This window comes from Ranitomeya variabilis, chromosome 1 (assembly GCF_051348905.1).
Source record: "Ranitomeya variabilis isolate aRanVar5 chromosome 1, aRanVar5.hap1, whole genome shotgun sequence".
In the NCBI taxonomy this organism is placed as follows: Eukaryota; Metazoa; Chordata; class Amphibia; order Anura; family Dendrobatidae; genus Ranitomeya; species Ranitomeya variabilis.
In genome coordinates, this window is record NC_135232.1 from 265,384,861 (window position 1) to 265,406,928 (window position 22,068).

At 46.0% G+C, this 22,068-nt stretch overlaps 1 protein-coding gene across 1 annotated transcript in view; it reads right to left on the reverse strand.

The window, feature by feature from the left end:
- The window catches only part of LOC143814322 (tRNA (32-2'-O)-methyltransferase regulator THADA-like), a 142,602-nt gene that overhangs the window by 63,287 nt on the left and 57,247 nt on the right, over nucleotides 1–22,068 (reverse strand). Inside the window, exons 14-16 of the mRNA XM_077293446.1 lie at nucleotides 17,736–17,845; nucleotides 14,726–14,883; nucleotides 12,686–12,828 (exon numbers count right to left, since the gene is read on the reverse strand). Coding sequence (XP_077149561.1) covers nucleotides 12,686–12,828; nucleotides 14,726–14,883; nucleotides 17,736–17,845 — 411 coding nt within the window. The remainder of the gene's footprint in view (nucleotides 1–12,685; nucleotides 12,829–14,725; nucleotides 14,884–17,735; nucleotides 17,846–22,068) is intronic.

A 22,068-nucleotide genomic window follows, 5' to 3' on the forward strand; every position in this document is an offset into this window, starting at 1 on the left:
CAGCTGATAGTCCTACTGAATAGACTGTTAAAATTTGTATTATGGCAAGAAAAAAGCAGCTAAGTAAAGAAAAACGAGTGGCCATCATTACTTTAAGAAATGAAGGTCAGTCAGTCCGAAAAATTGGGAAAACTTTGAAAGTGACCCCAAGTGCAGTTGCAAAAACCATCAAGCGCTACAAAGAAACTGGCTCACATGAGGACCGCCCCAGGAAAGGAAGACCAAGAGTCACCTCTGCTTCTGAGGATAAGTTTATCCGAGTCCCCAGCCTCAGAAATCGCAGGTTAACAGCAGCTCAGATTAGAGACCAGGTCAATGCCACAGAGTTCTAGCAGCAGACACATCTCTACAACAACTGTTAAGAGGAGACTTTGTGCAGCAGGCCTTCATGGTAAAATAGCTGCTAGGAAACCACTGCTAATGACAGGCACAAGCAGAAGAGACTTGTTTGGGCTAAAGAACACAAGGACTGGACATTACACCAGTGGAAATCTGTGATTTGGTCTTTGTGCGACGCAGAAAAGGTGAACGGATGGAGTCTACATGCCTGGTTCTCACCGTGAAGCATGGAGGAGGAGGTGTGATGGTGTGGGGTGCTTTGCTGGTGACACTGTGGGGATTTATTCAAAATTGAAGGCATACTGAACCAGCATGGCTACCACAGCATCTTGCAGTGGCATGCTATTCCATCCGGTTTGCGTTTAGTTGGACCACCATTTATTTTTCAACAGGACAATGACCCCAAACACACCTCCTGGCTGTGTAAGGGCTATTTGACCAAGAAGGAGAGTGATGGGGTGCTACGCCAGATGATCTGGCCTCCACAGTCACCAGACCTGAACCCAATCGAGATGGTTTGGGGTGAGCTGGACCGCAGAGTGAAGGCAAAAGGGCCAACAAGTGCTAAGCATCTCTGGGAACTCCTTCAAGATTGTTGGAAGACCATTCCCGGTGACTACCTCTTGAAGCTCATCAAGAGAATGTCAAGAGTGTGCAAAGCAGTCATCAAAGCAAAAGGTGGCTACTTTGAAGAACCTAGAATATAAGACATATTTTCATTTGTTTCACACTTTTTGTTAAGTATATAATTCCACGTGTTAATTCATAGTTTTGATGCCTTCAGTGTGAATTTACAATTTACATAGCCATGAAAATACAGAAAAATCTTTAAATGAGAAGGTGTGTCCAAACTTTTGGTCTGTACTGTATATGTAGTCTCCGAGTCTTTCAGTCGTTGCTCCATCTCGTTATCTTCCCTTGAGGTCACCCTTTTAATATAAGAAATTGTAGAAGATAAACATCCCCTTAAATACGCCTTAAGGGCATCCCAAAATAGGTTAGTGTTTTGAAGCTCCGGGTGGGATGAAATGAAGCAATTTAACTGATCAACAGTCCTACCATTAGAGTCTATTAGTTTCAGCCAGAATTGATTCAACTTCCAGACCATACACCATTATTTGATTTTCCATATTTAAGTTTAAGAATGACCGGGCTGTGATCTGATATTCCCCTATTGCCATGTTCAATGCTATCCACCCACATTGCTAATCCCTCGGATCCAAATATATAGTCTATGCGGGGCAGATTAACCTTTTTGTTACAGACGTGACGATATCAATTAAGTTTGCTTTAAAAAAAAAAAGAGGGATTTTTGGTTCTTACCGTAAAATCTCTTTCTTGGAGCCTTCATTGGGGGACACAGGTAACCATGGGTGTATGCTGCTGTCACTAGGAGGCTGACACTATGCAAATAAAGAAGAAGTAACTCCTCCCCGGCAGTATACACCCTCCGACAGGCACCAGGCAACTCAGTTGGTGCAAAAGCAGTTGTAGGAACAGGTAATATAAAACTCAACCTATGTACCAACCCACAACAACGGCCAATTTGCCAACACGGTACAACTTCAAGGGAGGGTGCTGTGTCCCCCAATGAAGGCTCCAAGAAAGAGATTTTACGGTAAGAACCAAAAATCCCTTTCTTTCTCGCTTCATTGGGGGACACAGGTAACCATGGGACGTCCAAAAGCAGTCCCTAGGGTGGGATCTCCGCAGAAGTCTGAGTATGCACCTTGTAGAATTTTACAAAGGTGTGAATGGATGACCACGTTGCGGCCTTGCAAACCTGCGAGGCTGAAGCTTGGTGACGAACTGCCCAGGAAGCTCCCACAGCCCAGGTAGAGTGAGCCTTTACCCCCGAAGGGGGCCGTTTGTCTTGAACACGGTATGCCTCCAGAACCGCCGAACGGATCCAACGAGCAATTGTGGACTTGGAGGCGGGGAGACCCTTTCGACGCCCATCCGAGACGACGAACAGAGGATCGGCCTGATGAAAAGAGGCTGATCTGGCGAGGTAAATTCGGATAGCCCTGACCACATCCAACCTGTGAAGAGAATTCTCTAGGGGATGAACCGGGGAAGGGCAAAAGGAAGGGAGGACAATGTCCTCATTGATGTGAAAAGATGAGACAACCTTCGGTAAAAAGGAAGGAACCGGACGAAGAACCACCTTGTCCTGATGCAGGACTAGAAAGGGAGAACGACAGGATAATGCTGCCAGTTCTGACACCCTTCTTAATGGAAGTGATGGCGACCAAAAAGGCTACCTTCCAGGATAGAAGCGAGAAGGAAACGTCCTGAAGCGGTTCAAAGGGGGCACGCTGGAGGGCGTCTAAGACGAGGTTAAGGGTGAGCTATATGAGCGACCGACCCCCTGGATGAAGGTCCTCACCTGAGGCAGGGAAGCCAGGTCTCTTTGAAAAAGAATGGACAGAGCGGAAATCTGACCCTTCAAGGTGCTAAGGGAAAGACCTGCATCTAGGCCCGTTTGAAGGAAGCTGAGAAGGGAAGGAAGGGAAAAGGTCATAGGAAACAAATTGTTGTCCTGACACCACCGGAAAAAAGCCTTCCAACACCTGTGGTAAATACGCGAGGAAGCCGGTTTTCTCACCCTAATCATAGTCTGGATGACGCTATGAGAAAAACCCTTCTTCAGGACCGCGGCCTCAACGGCCATACCGTTAAATTCAGAGACCGAGAATTCGGGTGGAAGAGGGGCCCCTGCGAAAGAAGGTCCGGAAGATCCGGAAGCCTCCACGGAACGTCCAATAGCATATTCACCAGTTCCGCATACCAGGCCCTGCGAGGCCAATCTGGAGCTACTAAGAATATGGGGACCCCTTCTGTCTTGATCTTTTTTAAGACCCTTGGGATCAAGGGGAGGGGTGGGAACAGATAGGGCATCTGGAACTGAGTCCACGGGATTACGAGAGCGTCGCATCCGACGGCCATCGGATCCCGAGATCTGGAGACGTACCGGGGAACCTTGTGGTTTGCCCGGGAGGCCATCAAGTCGACGTCTGGAACGCCCCACCGCTGGCAAATTTGGCTGAAGATTGCGGGAGGAAGAGACCACTCGCCTGCCACGATGCCCTGGCGACTTAGAAAGTCGGCTTCCCAATTGTCCACCCCTGGGATGTGGACGGCTGACAGAGAGGGAACGTGACCCTCCGCCCAACGCAGAATTTTTGCCACTTCCGCCATGACTTGTGTGCTGCGAGTCCCTCCCTGATGGTTTATGTAAGCCACGGCCGTGGCGTTGTCCAACTGAATGCGGACCGGTTTCCCTGAAAGGAGAGACTCCCAGCGGATGAGGGCTAGGAAGATGACTCTGATTTCCAAGAGGTTGATAGGGAGGCGCGCCTCCTGAGCAGTCCAGCGGCCCTGGGCCGTGAGGTGGAGAAAAACTGCTCCCCAACCTTGGAGACTGGCATTGGTGGTGATCACCTAGCAGGGGGGAGGGAGAAATGACCTCCCGCGCAGCATGGAGGTGGACAGCGTCCACCAAGAGAGAGACTGTTTCACTTTGAGAGAGAGGCGAAACAGGCGATCCAGGGAAAGTGGATTCCTGTCCCAGGCCGACAGAAGGGCCAGCTGGAGGGGACGAGAGTGGAACTGGGCATAGGGGACCGCCTCCATGGAGGCGACCATCTTTCCCAGAACCCTCATGGCGAGGTGGAGAGACGGAGGATTCGGGTTCTTTAGTGCTCTGACCCCCCGACGAAGAGAAAGGAACTTCTCCTCGGGGAGAAAGATCTGAGCCTGAGAGGTATCGAATTCCATGCCCAGGAACTCCAGCCGCTGAGATGGAATCAGGGAAGACTTCTGGTAGCTGATTATCCAGCCGAGGCGAAGAAGCGTGTCCAGAGTAAGCTGGAGGCTCTGGCTGCAATCCTGACGGGACGGACCCTTGATCAAGAGGTCGTCGAGGTATGGGATTACCAGAATCCCCTTTGAACGTAGGATGGCCATGACAGCTGCCATGACCTTCGTAAAGACCCTGGGCGCAGACGCCAGACCCGAAGGGAGGGCCGTGAACTGATAGTGATGACCCTGGATCGCGAACCGGAGGAATCTCTGATGACGTACGCAAATAGGGACGTGAAGGTACGCATCTCGGATATCCACGAAACACAGAAACTCCCCCGGGTTCCATGGACGCGATCACCGAGCGTAGAGATTCCATCCTGAAACGCCGAATCCGAAGATGGCAGTTCAGCCGCTTGAGATCCAAAATTGGACGGAGAGAACCGTCCTTTTTTGGGAACCACGAACAGGTTTGAGTAAAAACCCCAAAACCTCTTGCGATGAGGCACCGGAACTACGACTCCTGAGGCGAGGAGCGACTCGACGGCCTGGAGAAGTCCTGAGAGGTGGGAGGGCTGTTTGGGAGGACGAGAGAGCAGGAAACGTCTTCCTGGGGGCGAAGAAAATTCTATCTTGTAGCCCGAAGTGACGATCTCCCTGACCCAGGCGTCGTCGACTACCGATAGCCACACCTCTGAGAACAGGAGCAGTCGGCCTCCCACCCTGGAGGGATTTCCAGGTGGGGGCGACCCGTCATTTATTAAAGGACCTGTGGCCCCGAGATCCAGATGGTCTTGCGGAGTGGCTCTTAGCTCTCCAGCGCGGTGGTGGCCTGAAAGAAGGTTTCCTTCGGTCCCCTTGCGAGGAAGGACGGTCCTTGTTGGGGTTTCCTGAGGAGGAGAAGGACCGAAAGGGACGAAAGGACTGGAGGCCCGTCCTGTTGAAGGGACGTTTAGGCTTGGACTGGGGTAAGGAGGTACTCTTACCACCCGTAGTGTCCGAGATCATTTTATCCAGCTGTGTGCCGAAGAGTCTAGAACCCTGGAAGGGGAGACCAGTGAGGGATTTTTTAGAAGCGGGGTCAGCGTTCCACGCTTTTAGCCAGAGAATCCGGCGAATGGCCACAATGTTGCTGTTAGCCCTGGTGGAGCAGGCCGCTGCATCAAGGGAGGCATTCATGAGGTATTTTCCTGCAAGAGAAATCTGATCCGCCAAATCAGACAGTTCCTCAGCAGGAGCAGAGGCCAAAATGCCCCTGCGCAGGGTTTTGGCCCAGGCTGACACAGCCTTGCCTACCCAGGATGAGGCGAAACTAGGGCAAAGGGAGGCTCCGGAAGCCTCAAATGCCGATTTTGCTATTGCCTCGATTTGCCTGTCCGTGGAGTCCTTAAGGGAAGCCGCGTCCGGGATAGACAGAACCGTCTGCGAGGATAGCCTCGAGACGGGCGGGTCAACCTTAGGAGACTCGGACCATTTGGAGACAAGGTCGGAGTGAAAAGGGTATAACACGTCAAGCCGTTTCCTGCCAGGGAAACGCTTGCCAGGGGTTTTCCCAGTGTGTAGAGGTAGTGTTGTCAAACTCCCTGTGATTAGGAAAAATCCTAGAAGGACGTTTAATCCGTTTAAACGCAACGGAGACGTCCTGAGAGCTCGCTTCAACCTCCTTAAGATCAAGCGTCTGAATGATAGCCGAAATAAGGCTATCAACCATCTCCTGTGTTTCGGAAGTCTGATCTGCATCAGAGTCAGATTCCGACTGAGAGGATAGATCAGACCCGACGTCCGCCTGCGAGGAGGGGGAACAGGCAGATAGGGGAATCCCATCCAGGGAACTGGAAGAGGATCTAGATAAGGTCCGTTTTCTGCCTCTTTTGTCCGGTCTGCCTCTGTGAGGGTCTAGGACAGGTGCGAGCGAATCGCCGTGTGAGGCATTCGTGGCACTGGTGGCATTAGAGAGAAGCGGGATACGTTCAAGTGCCTGGACCAGGGACTGAGAAACCTTAGTCAGGTCGGACACTGATTGAGACATTGCAACAGCCCACTCCGGGGGAGGGGGGGTGCACTCATCCCGGGACCTAGGAGCTTCTTGAGGGGCTGACATGATGGGAGGAACGCAGGACGGGCAGAAGGGTGAAGGCTGACCTGAGGCCCACTTTTTCTTACAGTGAGCACAGGCATAATGGATGGCCGAAGTGGCAAAGGCCGGGGTGGGGTCGGACATAGGTGGATATTACCTTGTCCTGGAGCGGAAAAGTACTGCCGGGAGGAGTAGAGCCCGAGAGAGCAGTAGCGCTGAGCCTGCCGAAAAACCAGTGACAGCGGCAGCTGCAGGTGCCTGTGTTCCCCCGAAAAACTTCTGTCCCACGCGGTGAGCAGACGCTGACAGGGAGCAGAAAGCGGTTAAAAGAGCGCTGAGACAGCGCGACGCTGTGGGCAGGCACAAGCGCTGAAGGGGGAAGCAGAAGAAACGCCCCCAACAGCACTGAAAGATTCCCGGCCGCAATAATATCGGCCGCCACCAGAGGGCGCTCAAGCGCCAAAAAGAAAGTGAAGAAAAAGCCGGGAGAGGAAAAAACTCCTGGCCGCAATAATGCCGGCCGCCACCAGAGGGCGCTCAAGCGCCAAAAAAGGAGAAAAGCCGGGAGAGACAAGAGAAAAAAATGGCGGGCGCGCCTGCAAGTTTAAATAAAAAGGAGGGAAAGAATGCCGGTGTTAATGTAAAGCCTTTCCCCGCGGTTTAGCGCATCCCAGCGCCTGAAAATGCGACCCTCTCTCCTATCACAGGGGAAGCCTGGTAAGCTATATGGAGATTGCTGCTGGGCAGGGAGAGGGAAGGAAGGGGGTGCGGGGCGGGGGGGGGGGCTTTGTTGATTGAAGATCCCTTACCTGGAGATGAGGAACCATCAGGATCCCTTGTAGACTAGAGGGTCCTGGAAGAAGTCCTCCTTCCCGCGCCACGAACTCTCTGGCGCAGAAGACAGCGTCGACCCCTAACCAGGGGGAGAGGGTCACTGGAAGTGACCGCCGTCTTCCTCTCAGCCCACTCCGAGGAGAGGGATGAGGAGGGGAAAACGGGCAGGACCGGCCACCGAGGAAGAAGGTCACCCTGAACACCCGAATGGGTGACAGGGGACAAGTCCTGCCCAGCGGGTCCGAGAGGGTGCGATGTGGGTGATACCACACTGCTCTCTTGGTCGCTCAAAGTGGGGAAAACAGGGTGAGAAAAACTGCACCGTTACCCTGAAGAAAGTATCTGAAAAAGAAAGGGAAAGGGCTAACCCCTTCCCGACCTTTGACGCCACGTAGGCGTCATGAAAACCCGTGCCAATCCGAACCATGACGCCTATGTGGCGTCATGGAATGATCGCGTCCCTGCAGATCGGGTGAAAGGGTTAACTCCAATTTCACCCGATCTGCAGGGACAGGGGGAGTGGTACTTCAGCCCAGGGGGGGTGGCTTCACCCCCCCGTGGCTACGATCGCTCTGATTGGCTGTTGAAAGTGAAACTGCCAATCAGAGCGATTTGTAACATTTCACCTAAAAAACTGGTGAAATATTACAATCAAGCCATGGCCGATGCTGCAATATCATCGGCCATGGCTGGAAACACTGATGTGACCCCCCCACACCCCACCGATCGCCCCCCCAAGCCACCGATCTGTGGTCCGCTCCCCTCCGTCTTGTGCTCCGCTCCCCCGTCCTCCTGTCCGCTCCCCCTGTGCTCCTATGCCACCCCCCCGTGCTCCGATGCCCCCCCCCGTGCCCCGATCTCCACCCCCTTATACTTACCAAGGCTCCCGGTGTCCATCCGTCTTCTCCATAAGCGCCGCCATCTTCCAAAATGGCGGGCGCATGCGCAGTGCGCCCGCCGAATCTGCCGGCCGGCAGATTCGTTCCAGATATAATTTGATCACTGTGATAAAACCTATCACAGTGATCAAAATAAAAAAAATAGTAAATGACCCCCCCCCTTTATCACCCCCATAGGTAGGGACAATAATAAAAAAAAGAAAATATATTTTTTTCTTTTTCCACTAGGGTTAGGGTTAGAACTAGGGTTAGAACTAGGGGTAGGGTTAGGGTTAGGGCATGTGCACACAGTGCGGATTTGGCTGCGGATCCGCAGCGGATTGGCCACGGATCCGCAGCGGATTGGCCGCAGATCCGCAGCGGATTGGCCGCGGATCCGCAGCGGATTGGCCGCTGCGAATTCGTAGCAGATTTCCATCAGGTTTACAGTACCATGTACACCTATGGAAAACCAAATCCGCTGTGCCCATGGTGCGGAAAATTCCGTGCGGAAATGCTGCGTTGTATTTTCCGCAGCATGTCAATTCTTTGTGCGGATTCCGCAGCGTTTTACACCTGTTCCTCAATAGGAATCTGCAGGTGAAATCCGCACAAAAAAACACTGGAAATCCGCTGTAAATCTGCAGGTAAAACGCAGTGCCTTTTACCTGCAGATTTTTCAAAAATCTCCGGAAGAATCCGCAACGTGGGCACATAGCCTTAGGGTTAGGGTTGGAATTAGAGTTAGGGTTGGAATTAGGGCTAGGGTTGGAAATAGGGTTAAGACTAGGCTTGTGGTTAGGGTTACGGATAGGGTTAGGAGTGTGTTGGGGTTACAGTTGTGGTTAGGGTTGGGATTAGGGTTAGGGTTGGGATTAGGGTTAGGGTTGGGATTAGGGTTACGGGTGTGTTGGGGTTAGGGTTGTGGTTAGGGGTGTGTTGGGGTTAGGGCTACAGTTGGGATTAGGGGTGTGTTGGGGTTAGTGTTGAAGTTAGAATTGAGGGGTTTCCACTGTTTGGGCACATCAGGGGTCTCCAAACGCAACATGGCACCACCATTGATTCCAGCCAATCTTGCGTTCAAAAAGTCAAATGGTGCTCCCTCCATTCCAAGCCCCGACGTGCGCCCAAACAGTGGTTTACCCCCACATATGGGGTACCAGCGTACTCAGGACAAACTGGGCAACAACCGTTGGGGTCCAATTTCCCCTGTTACCCTTGCAAAAATAAAAAATTACTTGCTAAAACATAATTTTTGAGGAAAGAACAATTATTTTTTATTTTCACGGCTCTGCGTTATAAACTTCTGTGAAGCACTTGGGGGTTGAACGTGCTCACCACACATCTAGATAAGTTCCTTGGGGTGTCTAGTTTCCAAAATGGGGTCACTTGTGGGGTGTTTCTACTGTTTAGGCACATCAGGGGCTCTGCAAATGCAACGTGACGCCCGCAGACCATTCCATCAAACTCTGCATTTCAAATGTCACTACTTCCCTTCCGAGCCCTGACGTGCGCCCAAACAGTGGTTTACCCCCACATATGGGGTATCAGCGTACTCACAACAAACTGGGCAACAAATATTGGGGTCCAATTTCTCCTGTTACCCTTGTAAAAATAAAAAATTGTTTGCTAAAACATCTTTTTTGAGGAAAGAAAAATTATTTTTTATTTTCACGGCTCTGCGTTGTAAACTTCTGTGAAGCACTTGGGGGTTGAACGTGCTCACCACACATCTAGATAAGTTCCTTGGGGGTCTAGTTTCCAAAATGGGGTCACTTGTGGGGAGTTCCTACTGTTTAGGCACATCAGGGGCTCTGCAAATGCAACGTGACGCCCGCAGACCATTCCATCAAACTCTGCATTTCAAATGTCACTACTTCCCTTCCGAGCCCTGACGTGTGCCAAAACAGTGGTTTACCCCTACATATGGGGTATCAGCGTACTCAGGAGAAACTGGACAACAACTTTTGGGGTCCAATTTCTCCTGTTACCCTTGGGAAAATAAAAAATTGTGGGCTAAAAAATCATTTTTGAGAAAAGAAAAATTATTTTTTATTTTCATGGCTCTGCGTTATAAACTTCTGTGAAGCACTTGGGGGTTCAAAGTGCTCACCACACATCTAGATTAGTTCCTTGGGAGGTCTAGTTTCCAAAATGGGGTCACTTGTGGGGGAGCTCCAATGTTTAGGCACACAGGGGCTCTCCAAACGCGACATGGTGTCCGCTAATGATTGGAGCTAATTTTCCATTCAAAAAGCCAAATGGCGTGCCTTCCCTTCCGAGCCCTGCCGTGCGCCCAAACAGTGGTTTACCCCCACATGTGGGGTATCATCGTACTCAGGACAAACTGGACAACAACATTTGGGGTCCAATTTCTCCTATTACCCTTGGGAAAATAAAAAATTCCGGGCCAAAAATCATTTTTGAGGAAAGAAAAATTATTTTTTATTTTCACGGCTCTGCGTTGTAAACTTCTGTGAAGCACCTGGGGGTTTTAAGTGCTCACTATGCATCTAGATAAGTTCCTTGGGGGGTCTAGTTTCCAAAATGGGGTCACTTGTAGGGGAGCTCCAATGTTTAGGCACACAGGGGCTCTCCAAACGCGACATGGTGTCCGCTAACGATTGGAGCTAATTTTCCATTCAAAAAGTCAAATGGCGCGCCTCCCCTTCCGAGCCTTGCCGTGCATCCAAACAGTCGTTTACCCCCACATATGAGGTATCGGCGTACTCAGGAGAAATTGCCCAACAAATTTTAGGATCCATTTTATCCTGTTACCCATGTGAAAATGAAAAAATTGAGGCTAAAATAATTTTTTGGGGAAAAAAAAGTACTTTTTCATTTTTACGGTTCAATTTGTGAAGCACCTGGGGGTTTAAAGTGCTCACTATGCATCTAGATAAGTTCCTTGGGGGGTCTAGTTTCCAAAATGGGGTCACTTGTGGGAGAGCTCCAATGTTTAGGCACACGGGGGCTCTCCAAACGCGACATGGTGTCCGCTAAAGATTGGAGCCAATTTTTCATTCAAAAAGTCAAATGGCGCTCCTTCCCTTCCGAGCCCTGCCGTGCGCCCAAACAGTGGTTTACCTCCACATATGAAGTATCAGCGTACTCAGGACAAATTGGACAACAACGTTCGTGGTCCAGTTTCTCCTTTTACCCTTGGGAAAATAAAAAAAATGTTGCTAAAAGATCATTTTTGTGACTAAAAAGTTAAATGGTCATTTTTTACTTCCATGTTGCTTCTGCTGCTGTGAAACACCTGAAGGGTTAATAAACTTCTTGAATGTAATTTGAGCACCTTGAGGGGTGCAGTTTTTAGAATGGTGTCACTTTGGGGTATTTTCAGCCATATAGAACCCTCAAAATGACTTCAAATGTGAGGTGGTCCCTAAAAAAAATGGTTTTGTAAATTTTGTTGTAAAAATGAGAAATCACTGGTCAAATTTTAACCCTTATAACTTCCTAGCAAAAAAAAAATTTGTTTCCAAAATTGTGCTGATGTAAAGCAGACATGTGGGAAATGTTATTTATTAACTATTTTGTGTCACATAACTCTCTGGTTTAACAGAATAAAAATTAAAAATGTGAAAATTGCGAAATTTTCAAAATTTTCGCCAAATTTCCGTTTTTTTCACAAATAAACTCAGAAATTATCGACCTAAATTTACCTCTAACATGAAGCCCAATATGTCACGAAAAAACAATCTCACAATCGCTAGGATCCGTTGAAGCATTCCTGAGTTATTACCTCATAAAGGGACACTGGTCAGAATTGCAAAAAATGGCCAGGTCATTAAGGCCAAAATAGGCTGGGTCATGAAGGGGTTAATAAACAAAACAAATCCTTGTAAAAGAAATGCGGATCTGGGGTTAGATCCAGGTCCGCCTCCTAGAGACACTAAGCAAAAACTGAGTTTCCTGGTGCCTGTCGGAGGGTGTATACTGCCGGGGAGGAGCTACTTCTTCTTTATTTGCATAGTGTCAGCCTCCTAATGACAGCAGCATACACCCATGGTTACCTGTGTCCCCCAATGAAGCAAGAAAGAAAGGCAATTTTTGTAGCAAAACTTTTTCCCAGGATTTTTACAGCCTTCATAACTTTTTTGTTTGTTTTTTTACAATTGCACACACTTTATTGGACATTTATTTTATTGCTTTACTTTTCAACTTAGTCTCACTATGGAACTTGAACTTTCACTGATCTGATCGCTAGTCTAAGATACCACAATACTTATTTATTGCACTGCATTAGACCTGTCAATTTACAATCACTGGAGGCCTGTTCTGTTGGAGACTGATTAAGGCAAGACCAAACAGGCCACCGTAACTGGCAGACCTGAAAGCCATAATTTGGCTTCAGGTTGCCAAAGCAACCATTGGCATTCAGTGATCAGATCAGGGTGTTGGAGGAGAGGGTGATTGAGTGAAAGAGGGATTCCTCTCCCAAACATGAAGATGCTATTGTCACTACTGACTTAACATATAATGAGTTAAAAAGCGACAATCGGTACAAATAAAGAGAGCTCAACTCCCTAGCCCGCTTGCATATCTGCTTCATGCATTTATGGCACTGTATGAGAACTACTTGCTAACTGTGCCATACATGTACAATATATATGTTGGGAAGATGTCAAATTCTCCATACACTAAAACAAATGACACTGTAGTGTTATTCATACAGTATCTGTGAGCAATGAAAGTTATTTCCCAAAACCAACCAGTATCTTTTCTTCACTAAGAGGATACTTACCATGGATGGGCTTCTTGCTAGCTGACTGCAGGAGGTTTTCTTGCGCACAGCAATAATGATCCTTCAGCACATTGGTAAGATAAGTAACAAGTCCTAGAGCAGTCAGGGGGACACCGTCATCCAAGTATATAGAATCATTTGGCCTTCATCAGCGATAAAAAAAAAAAAATGGGATAATAAACAGATATTACTACTAAATGTTTGACAAATTTTGCAAACATTGCACATTATACCAACAGAACTTGAAATTAGTTTCTTTTAAATTCATCTCCAATAAAACACCTAAATCAACAATTGCCCTGTTAACTCAAGGCAGGTAGCCCTGGAACATAATAAGGCTACGTCCACACTAGCGTTGTGCGCCGTTGCGTCGGTGACGCAACGCACAACGCACGCAAAAACGCGTCAAAACGCACGCAAAAACGCTGCGTTTTGCGACGCATTTTGCCGAAAATCGCATGCAAGAAAAATGCAACTTGTTGCGTTTTCTTGGTCCGACGCTTGCGGCAAAAAAGACGCATGTGTCGCACAACGCAACAAAAAAAACACATGCGTCCCCCATGTTAAGTATAGGGGCGCATGACGCATGCGTCGCCGCTGCGTCGCCGACGCAAACCCGACGCACATTAGCTTAACGCTAATGTGAACGTAGCCTAAATATGGTGCAAGCCATGAAAAAAATGGGTTTTGGTAAAAACTTGATAAATTTCCTCTAATGCGCTTTTCATATAAACTATTTAGTAGAGTACCGAGAGGAATTAAATGTAAATAGTCTGTAATTTTCAGCCGACATTATGAATTCCAGAATCACTACTCAAGAAATATTAGGCTATGTGCACACGTTGTGGATTTTGCTGCGGATCCGCAGCACTTTCCCATGAGTTTACAGTTCAATGTAAACCTATGGGAAACCGAAAACGCTGTGCACATGCTGCGGAAAAAAACACGCCGGAACGCAGCGGTTTACATTCCGCAGCATGTCACTTCTTTGTGCGGAATTGCGGCGATTCTGCACACATAGGAATGCATTGATCCGCTTACTTCCCGCATGGGGCTATGCCCACCATGCGGGAAGTAAGCCGATCATGTGCAGATGGTACCCGGGGTGGAGGAGAGGAGACTCTCCTCCAGGCCCTGGGAACCATATTTGTGTAAAAAAAAAAAGAATTAAAATAAAAAATAATGATATACTCACCTCTCAGCGCTGCACGCGGCCGTCCGGTCGCAGGGTTGCTATGCGAGCAGGACCTGCGATGACCGTGACGTCACGAAGGTCCTTCTCGCATAGCATCTTTGGAACCGGACCGCCGCGTGCAGCGCCGAGGACATCGGGACGTCAGAGGGTGAGTATAACCATTTTTTTATTATTTTTAACATTACTATTGATGCTGCATATGCAGCATCAATAGTAAAACAAGTGCAGGAGTAAACTCGCAGCGGAAACCACAAGACAAACCGCGATAAATCTGCAGGGATAACCGCAGCAGTTTTGCCCTGCAGATTTATCAAATCCGCTGCGGGAGAACCCGCAGAGGACCCTTCCTACGTGTGCACATAGCCTTAAGGGCAGTGCCATTATATTTTGCAGTACGCTTGTCTGTTCTGGTAAGACCATTCTAATGAAAAAGAGTTAAGGACAGTGACTCCTGCGAACCTGCTATGACAATGAATGGCAGAATTTAAAGGGCATACCCATATTGTATATTTAGGCCTAGCCACAAGATGTACATTCGGGTCCCACAAGTGGAACTTTCATCTACCTCAAGAACAGGCCCCTGATATGTGAAGATGTCAGTGAATAGGTGATCTTAATTTCCTTTTATTTGTGTCAGAATTTCAACCATCTTTGAACTGAAAGCAGCATGTGAAGGGGTCCCATTCTCAAGACAGAGGTAGGTCCCATTGGCGGGACTCAAATTTACTATACATTTATAACATTTATATCCTATTATTTGCATATGTCATAAAGATATGACATGGGAATACTTTAAAACTCAACCCTTCTATAGCTGTTTTCTCAGTTTACGATATTCAAAGCACCTTTGCAGCAAAGTCTTCATTAGGATAGCTCCAGATTCTGCCATTGGTACACGAGGACTACAGAGAAGTGTCTCTCCTAGTTTAAATAGTGTGACAGTCAGCTCCTCGGAGGCTGGCAAGAAGAAACGGACAAGCAGATCAGATGCCATCTCACGGATCTATAAGCAATGAATGATGAAACACATCAGAAATCAAAACATTGCGAAAAATTTCATAACACTTCATTAAAGGGGTGGTCCGATATCTAAAATGTTTTTTATACATTTCTATTTTTACACTCTTAGCATTTTTGTCATTTGCTTTATTATACAATACCCTATACTTCTCCCTATAAGGCTAAGTGCACACGTCGCAGAATTGCCGCGGAAATTTCAGTGGCAATTCTGCAACTCCTGCAGCGGGTATATCGCATGCGGAATTGGCATGTGTATTCCCGCTAAACACAAGCGTTTTGCAAACGTAATTAGCTTGCAGAATGCTAGCGTTTTCCAAGCGATCTGCAGCATCGCTTGGAAAACTGATTGACAGGTTGGTCACACTTGTCAAACATAGTGTTTGACAAGTGTGACCAACTTTTTACTATTGATACTGCCTATGCAGCATCAATAGTAAAAGATATAATTTTAAAAATAATAAAAAAAAAAAAAAAGGTTATTCTCACCTTCTGAAGGCAGCCGATCTCCTCAGCGGCTTCTGTTCCTATAAATGCTTTGTGTGCAGGACCTGCGATGACATCATGATCACGTGACCGCGACGTCATCGCAGGTCCTTCACACACAGCATCCCTGGGAACGGAAGCGGCCGCGTACACTGCTGAGAGGCGGGAAGACTCCGGGGCCATCAGAAGGTGAGTATATCACGATTTTTTATTTTAATTCTTTTTTTTTTAACAATTATATGGTGCCCAGTCCGTGGAGGAAAGTCTCCTCTCCTCCACCCTGGGTACCAATCGTACATAATCTGCTTACTTCCAAGCATGGTGGGCACAGCCCCATGCGGGAAGTAAGCAGATCAATGCATTCCTAGGTGTACTGAATCCCCGCGATTCTGCAAATTTAATGAACATGCTGCGTTTTTTTCTGGAATGCGATTCCGCTCAGGAAAACAACGCAGCATGTGCACAAAAAATGCGGATTGCATTCTATTAAGTAGGATGCTTAATGTATGCGTTTTTTTCGCGGTTTTATAGCGAAAAAACGCGAAAAATCTGCTACGTGTGCACACAGCCTTAGGCTAATCTCTAAATGTGTTTTTTTTAACTTCACTTCCTGTGATGCTTTGCTTGAGGGAAGTCATCAGGGGAGGCTGAGACTGCACTCACATCTCTGCAGTGTTTATCACCATGCTTAAAAAAGGACATCATCAATGGGACCTAGTGAAGAGCGAGTGTACTCGTTGCTCGGGTTTTCCCGAGCACGCTCGGGTGACCTCCGAGCGTTTGTCAGTGTTCGGAGATTTAGTTTTCATCGCGGCAGCTGAATGATTTACAGCTATTAGCCAGCTTGATTACATGTTGGGATTCCCTAGCAACCAGGCAACCCCCACATGTACTCAGCCTGGCTAGTAGCTGTAAATCATTCAGCTGAGGTGATGAAAATTTAATCTCAGAACACTAACTAATACTAGGAGATCACCCGAGCGTGCTCGGGAAAACCCGAGCAATGAGTATATTCGCTCATCACTAATGGGACACTCTGAAGATGTCCTCAATCCATGGCACTTACGGAAGCTATGGGAGAAGTGAACAAGGTGCAAGCTCTGCTTCTGTTCCTGTCAGCTTCTTATTGTGAAAGGAGAAGTCATCAGGAGGGGGTGACAGAAGAAGGGTAAATGACACTAGCGCTGCACCACAGCTTCTCTCACTGCCTTGAAATGAATTATTATTAGGGGTACAGTGACAAACAGGGAGAGCGTCTCTAACACTGCCCCTTGATGACGATTTGTTTAAACAAACATATGTCAACGGAACATCAACAGTTATGTCTGTTTCGGGAGCAGGTCTGGTCTCTGCTCTCCTTTGCTTGACGATTTCTATTGTACTGAATGCGCACTGACAGTGTGCTCTCTTGCCGACTTGTCTCTTCTCCGAGCCAGCAAGGGTGTGCAATCAAAGGTACATAGAGCAGGGAGAACATACTGAACATGAGTCGGAATCAACAACCAACGTATGCTCAGTAGAACATGGACGAGCCCAGCCCGTGAATCGGAAGTCATAGGCGATCCTTTGTTTCAGAGCGGGGAAAGCAGCTGCAGCAAAGCCTGCCCCCTGATTACATCCCATGTGAGTATCACAGCATGCAGTTGGGATTCTCAAATGAATTATCATTGTAATGAAAGTAAAAAAAAAAAAAAAATAGCAGGACTGTAGAGTAGCGAGGGAATGGAAGGGAATTTTTAATTGAAGTATGTTAGAAAAGTAATTTGATCATTACATTAAATGAACATTTGGGTTTGAATTGAATTTTGGTGTTCGGACCACCCCTTTTAAAAAAACTTTGGCACAATTGAAAGTAAAATTAAATACATTAAATATTACTTTGAAAGGTGTGTCATAACCAAACACTGCTGACACCATAGTTATAGTTACTAGAGCTGATTTATGTTTAATATTATGTTTAAAGGGGATCTGTCACCAAGTCAAAAGTGGCCAGTTTGTGCTCTAATTTTTTCATTCCTACTGCTCCACTAAGCTGTTTGCTTTTTTCTTTTTTTTATATCCACTATACGATTCCAGAGATATGGGCCTTTTGTATTTGGTGCTAATTTTTATGATCTTTGCCAAGAGGGCGTGACTCAGAAAATTTTAAGGTGGTGCGTCTTTAGGCTGTTCTGCATTATTACCCTGTGAGACACATCCCCTTGATGAAAATCATAAAAAATTGACACTAAAAAAAAGGCCCATAGCTCTGAAATCATATGGCGGACACTCAGTAGAGCTGTGGGAAAAAATAGGAGCGAAAACTGGCCCCATTCGAGCTGGTGACGGGTCCTCTTTAATAAGATGGGTTACCTCATTAGTGCTGTCTTGCATACATGCCAACAGTGCCTGCATGCTGCCAGCTGACAGGAAATCCCAGCATCCTTTCTGTTTTGTAGCGTTCAGTAGAAGAGACACATCTCCTGTAAATATAGCATGTAGGCACAAATTTGAAATTGCAGTCTGAGAAAAGGAATAGAATTTCTACATAACAATAGAAAGAATTTATACCAGCATATAATCCACACAAATTACATAGAGAATATAATCTTAACCCCTTCGCCCCCAAGCATGTCTTCACCTTCATGACCTGGCCAAATTTTACAATTTTGACCTTTGTCACTTTATGCAGTAATAACTCTGGAACGCTTCAACGGATACCACCGATTCTGAGAATGTTTTTTCGTGACATATTGTACCTTATGATAACGGTAAAATGTCTTTGATATGACTTGTGTTTATTTGTACACAAAAAGAAAATTTATCGAAAATTTAGCATTTTTCAAACTTTCAATTTTAACGCCCTTAAATCAGAGAGTTGTATCACACTAAAGAGTTAATAAATAACATTTCCCACGTGTCTACATCAGCACACTTTTTGAAACATAATTTTTCTTTGTTAGGAAGTTAAAAGGGTTAAAAGTTGACGAGCCATTTCTCATTTTTCCAACAAAATTTACAAAACCATTTTTTTACTGACCACATCACATTTGATGAGACTTTGAGGGGCCTATATGACAGAAAATACCCAAAAGTGACACCATTCTAAAAACTGCACCCCTCAAGATGCTCAAAACCACATTCAAGAAGTTTATTAACCCTTCAGGTGTTTCACAGCAGCAGAAGCAACATGGAAGGAAAAAATGAACATTTAACTTTGTGTCACAAAAATTTTACTTTAGATTCAAATTTTTTTTTTATTTTCACAAGGGTAACAGGAAAAAATGGACCTCAAAATGTGTTATGCAATTTTCTCCTCAGCATGACGACACCCCATACGTGGGGAAAAAACACTGTTTGGGTACACGTCATGGCTCGGAAGGGAAGGAGCGCCCATTTGACTTTTTTAATATAAAATTTGCTGGAATAATTAGCGGACACCATGTTGCGTTTGGAGAGCCCCTGATTTGACTAAACAGTGGAAACCGTCCACAAGTGACAACATTTGGGAAACTAAACCCCTCAGAGAACGTATCTAGACGTGTGGTGAGCACCTTTATCCCCCAGATGCTTCACAGAAGTTTATAATGCTGAGCTGTGAAAATAGAAAAAAAAAATCACATTATCCCCACAAAAAAATTTTTTGCCCCAAATTTACATTTTCACAAGGGTAACAGGAGAACTTGCACCATACATTTTGTTCAATTTCTCCTGAGTACACCAATACCCCATATGTGGGGGAAAACTACTGTCTGGGTGCACAGCATGGCTTGGAAGGGAAGAAGCATCATTACAACATTGAGATGTGAAAAAAAAACAACAAATTTTTCATACAAAAATATTATTTAGCCCCAATATTTTTATTTTTAAAAGGATATCAGGAGAAAATCAACCCCAAAATTTGCTGTGCAATTTCTCCAGAGTACATAGATTCCCCATGTGTGATGGTAAACTACTGTTTAGGCTCACGTAAGGCCTCAGAAAAGGAGAGACGTTTTAGAACGCAGACTTTGATGGAATGGTCTGCCGATGTCATGCCTCGTTTTGAGAGCCCCTGATGTGCCCAAACAGTGGAAAACCTGCATGTGTGACACCATTTTGGAAGCTAGACCCCTCAAGGAATGTCTCTAGATGTGTGGTGAGCACGTTGATCCTCCAGCTGCTTCACCGAAGTTTATAACGTAGAGCAGTGAAAATAAAAAAAAAAATCACATTTTTCCCACAAAGATGTTGTTTTAGCCCCAATTTTTTATCTTCACAAGGATAGGAGAAAATGGACCTAAAATTTGCTATGCAATTTCTCCTCAGTATGCGGATACCTCATATGTGGCCATAAACTACTTTTGAGGCACAGTGCAAAGCTCAGAAGGGAAGAAGCGCCATATTGGAGTTCACATTTTGCTGGAATGGTTTGAGGGTACCATGTCACATTGGCAGAGCCCCTGAGGTGCCAGAACAGTAGAACCCCCCATAAGAGACCTCATTTTACAAACTACATGTCTCATTGAATTCATCTAGGGGTGCAGTGATCATATTGACACCACAGGTGGGTCACAGAATTTTTCACCATTGGGCAATGAAGAAAAAAATAATTACATTTTTACCACCAAAATTTTGTTTAAGCCCCAGATTTTACATTTTCAGTCTGGGAAATGGGTTAAAATAGCACCAAAATTTGTCCCACAATTTCTGTTGAATGTAGAAATACCCCATATCTGTCTGTACAGCACTGCTTAGCAATAAGGCGAGACTCGGGAGGGACGGAGAGCTATTGGCAAACAGCAAAATGTTCTATAATAGTTTGCGGACTCCATATACAGAGCCCCAAAGTGGTAGAAGAGCAGAATCTCCCCTTAACTGACCCCATTTCGGAAATTATACCCCTTTGGGAATGTATCTACAGTTATCTGAGACTTGGCAGGTGGCAGAGAAAACTGAATGTGGAGTGAAATTGTCAAGCTGATTTTTTTCAGTAACTCACTGAGCTAATATGCAGCTCCATGGCTTCAGGCAACTTGACCTTTAAAGCAGCCCACCAGTGGCCTCTTGTTGCCCCATATTCATTGGCAGCTAGCTGTATGGGCCATGGTAACTAATCTTGTTCAATGTAAGCTGATGACACTTCTTCATTGTAAGCTGATCAGTCATTTCCATAGCCTTGCTTGCTGTTTAATTCTGTCCTTGTGCCATTGGTTCTACACACCCTATTCCTATTTAATCCTTTATTTCTTTATACAGCCCAGTGTTTCCTTATTAGCCTCTGGATTTGACGTACAGAATGGTAATGTGTCATCTGACCCGAGTGCAAAATCTTCATATCTTCCTATGAAGTTGTTGAGTTAGGGTCAAAAGACCTGCAGAAAGTCTGTACATCATGGTCTGTACTCAGACTGTAACACATGGTTGTGTGAAACCGGAATAAAGCTGATTTCACCAAAATCAACATTTATCAGCTATCCACAGGGTAAGTAATAACTGTTCACTGTTCACAAGAACGACTGTTCTCTGTCTATTACTGTAACGTACACTCCCTAACAGAAGTTACGTCGCTTATCCATGTTATGTAAATAAAAGCTTATAACCTGAGGTTAAATTCATCCATTGGTTGTATAAATTATTCTTTTGAAAGCTGAAAACCTCCAAAATGTGGTTTAGGTTAAGAAAATAAATTGGCATCAATGCAGAACTATTGATCAGTTAATGGACACAGAATGGTCAGATTTTGGCAAGACAAAAGTTTTGTCGCTCACAGAAAGTAATGTGATATTCAAATAACAAATAATTAACTTAAAATACAAATATATGTTGCATAACACTGGTGAATGAAGTTGTGGTGCTATTAGTCATATTTAATATTTTGTGTGACTTCCATGAGCTTGAAGGACTGCATCCATGCGGTTCAACAATGATTCATACAATTTAATAATGAAGTCATCAGGAATAGCAAAGAATGCAGTCTTACATGCCTCCCAGAGTTCATCTAGATTCTTTTGTTTTGTCTTCCAAGCTTCCTCTTTCATCCTACCCCAAACATGCTCAATGATGTTCATGTCTGGTGACTGGGCTGGCCAGTCCTTGAGCACCTTGATCTTTTTTGCCTTATGATTTGGAATATAAGAGGTAGCTAATACGTCTTGATATTTTAGGCTATTGATATTGCCTTCCATCTTGCAAATGTTTCGCACACCCTCACACTGAATGTAAGCCCAAACCATGATCTTTCCGCCACCAAATTTAACTGTTTTCTGGGTGTATTTTGGATCCAAACGGGCTCCAGTAGGTCTCCTGCAGTATTTGCTGTGGCTGTGGTGTAATTCTACTGAAGATTCATCAGAGAAATCCACCTTCTGCCACTTTCCAGCGTCCTTCTGTTTAGCAGGCTGTGGGAGTGGGACTTTGTAAATGCCACACAGTTTTTTATTTGCCTTTTGTTTAGTGCTGGCTTCTGGGCACTGATTCGACTATGGAGGCAATTTCGAAACAGAATCCTACAAACTGTTCTAGTTAACACAGGGACTTGAGGTGACCAGGCCTGTTGCAGCTCTGCTGCAGTGGAAGAGGGGCTTGCTTTGGATTTTCTAACCAACAAACATTCCTCCTGAGCAGTTGTCTTGTGGGGTCTGCCGACCCTGGGCTTGTCAAACACATCTCCAGACTCTTCAAATCTTTTTTTTAATTCTTTGTACTTGACGCTGAGACACATTAA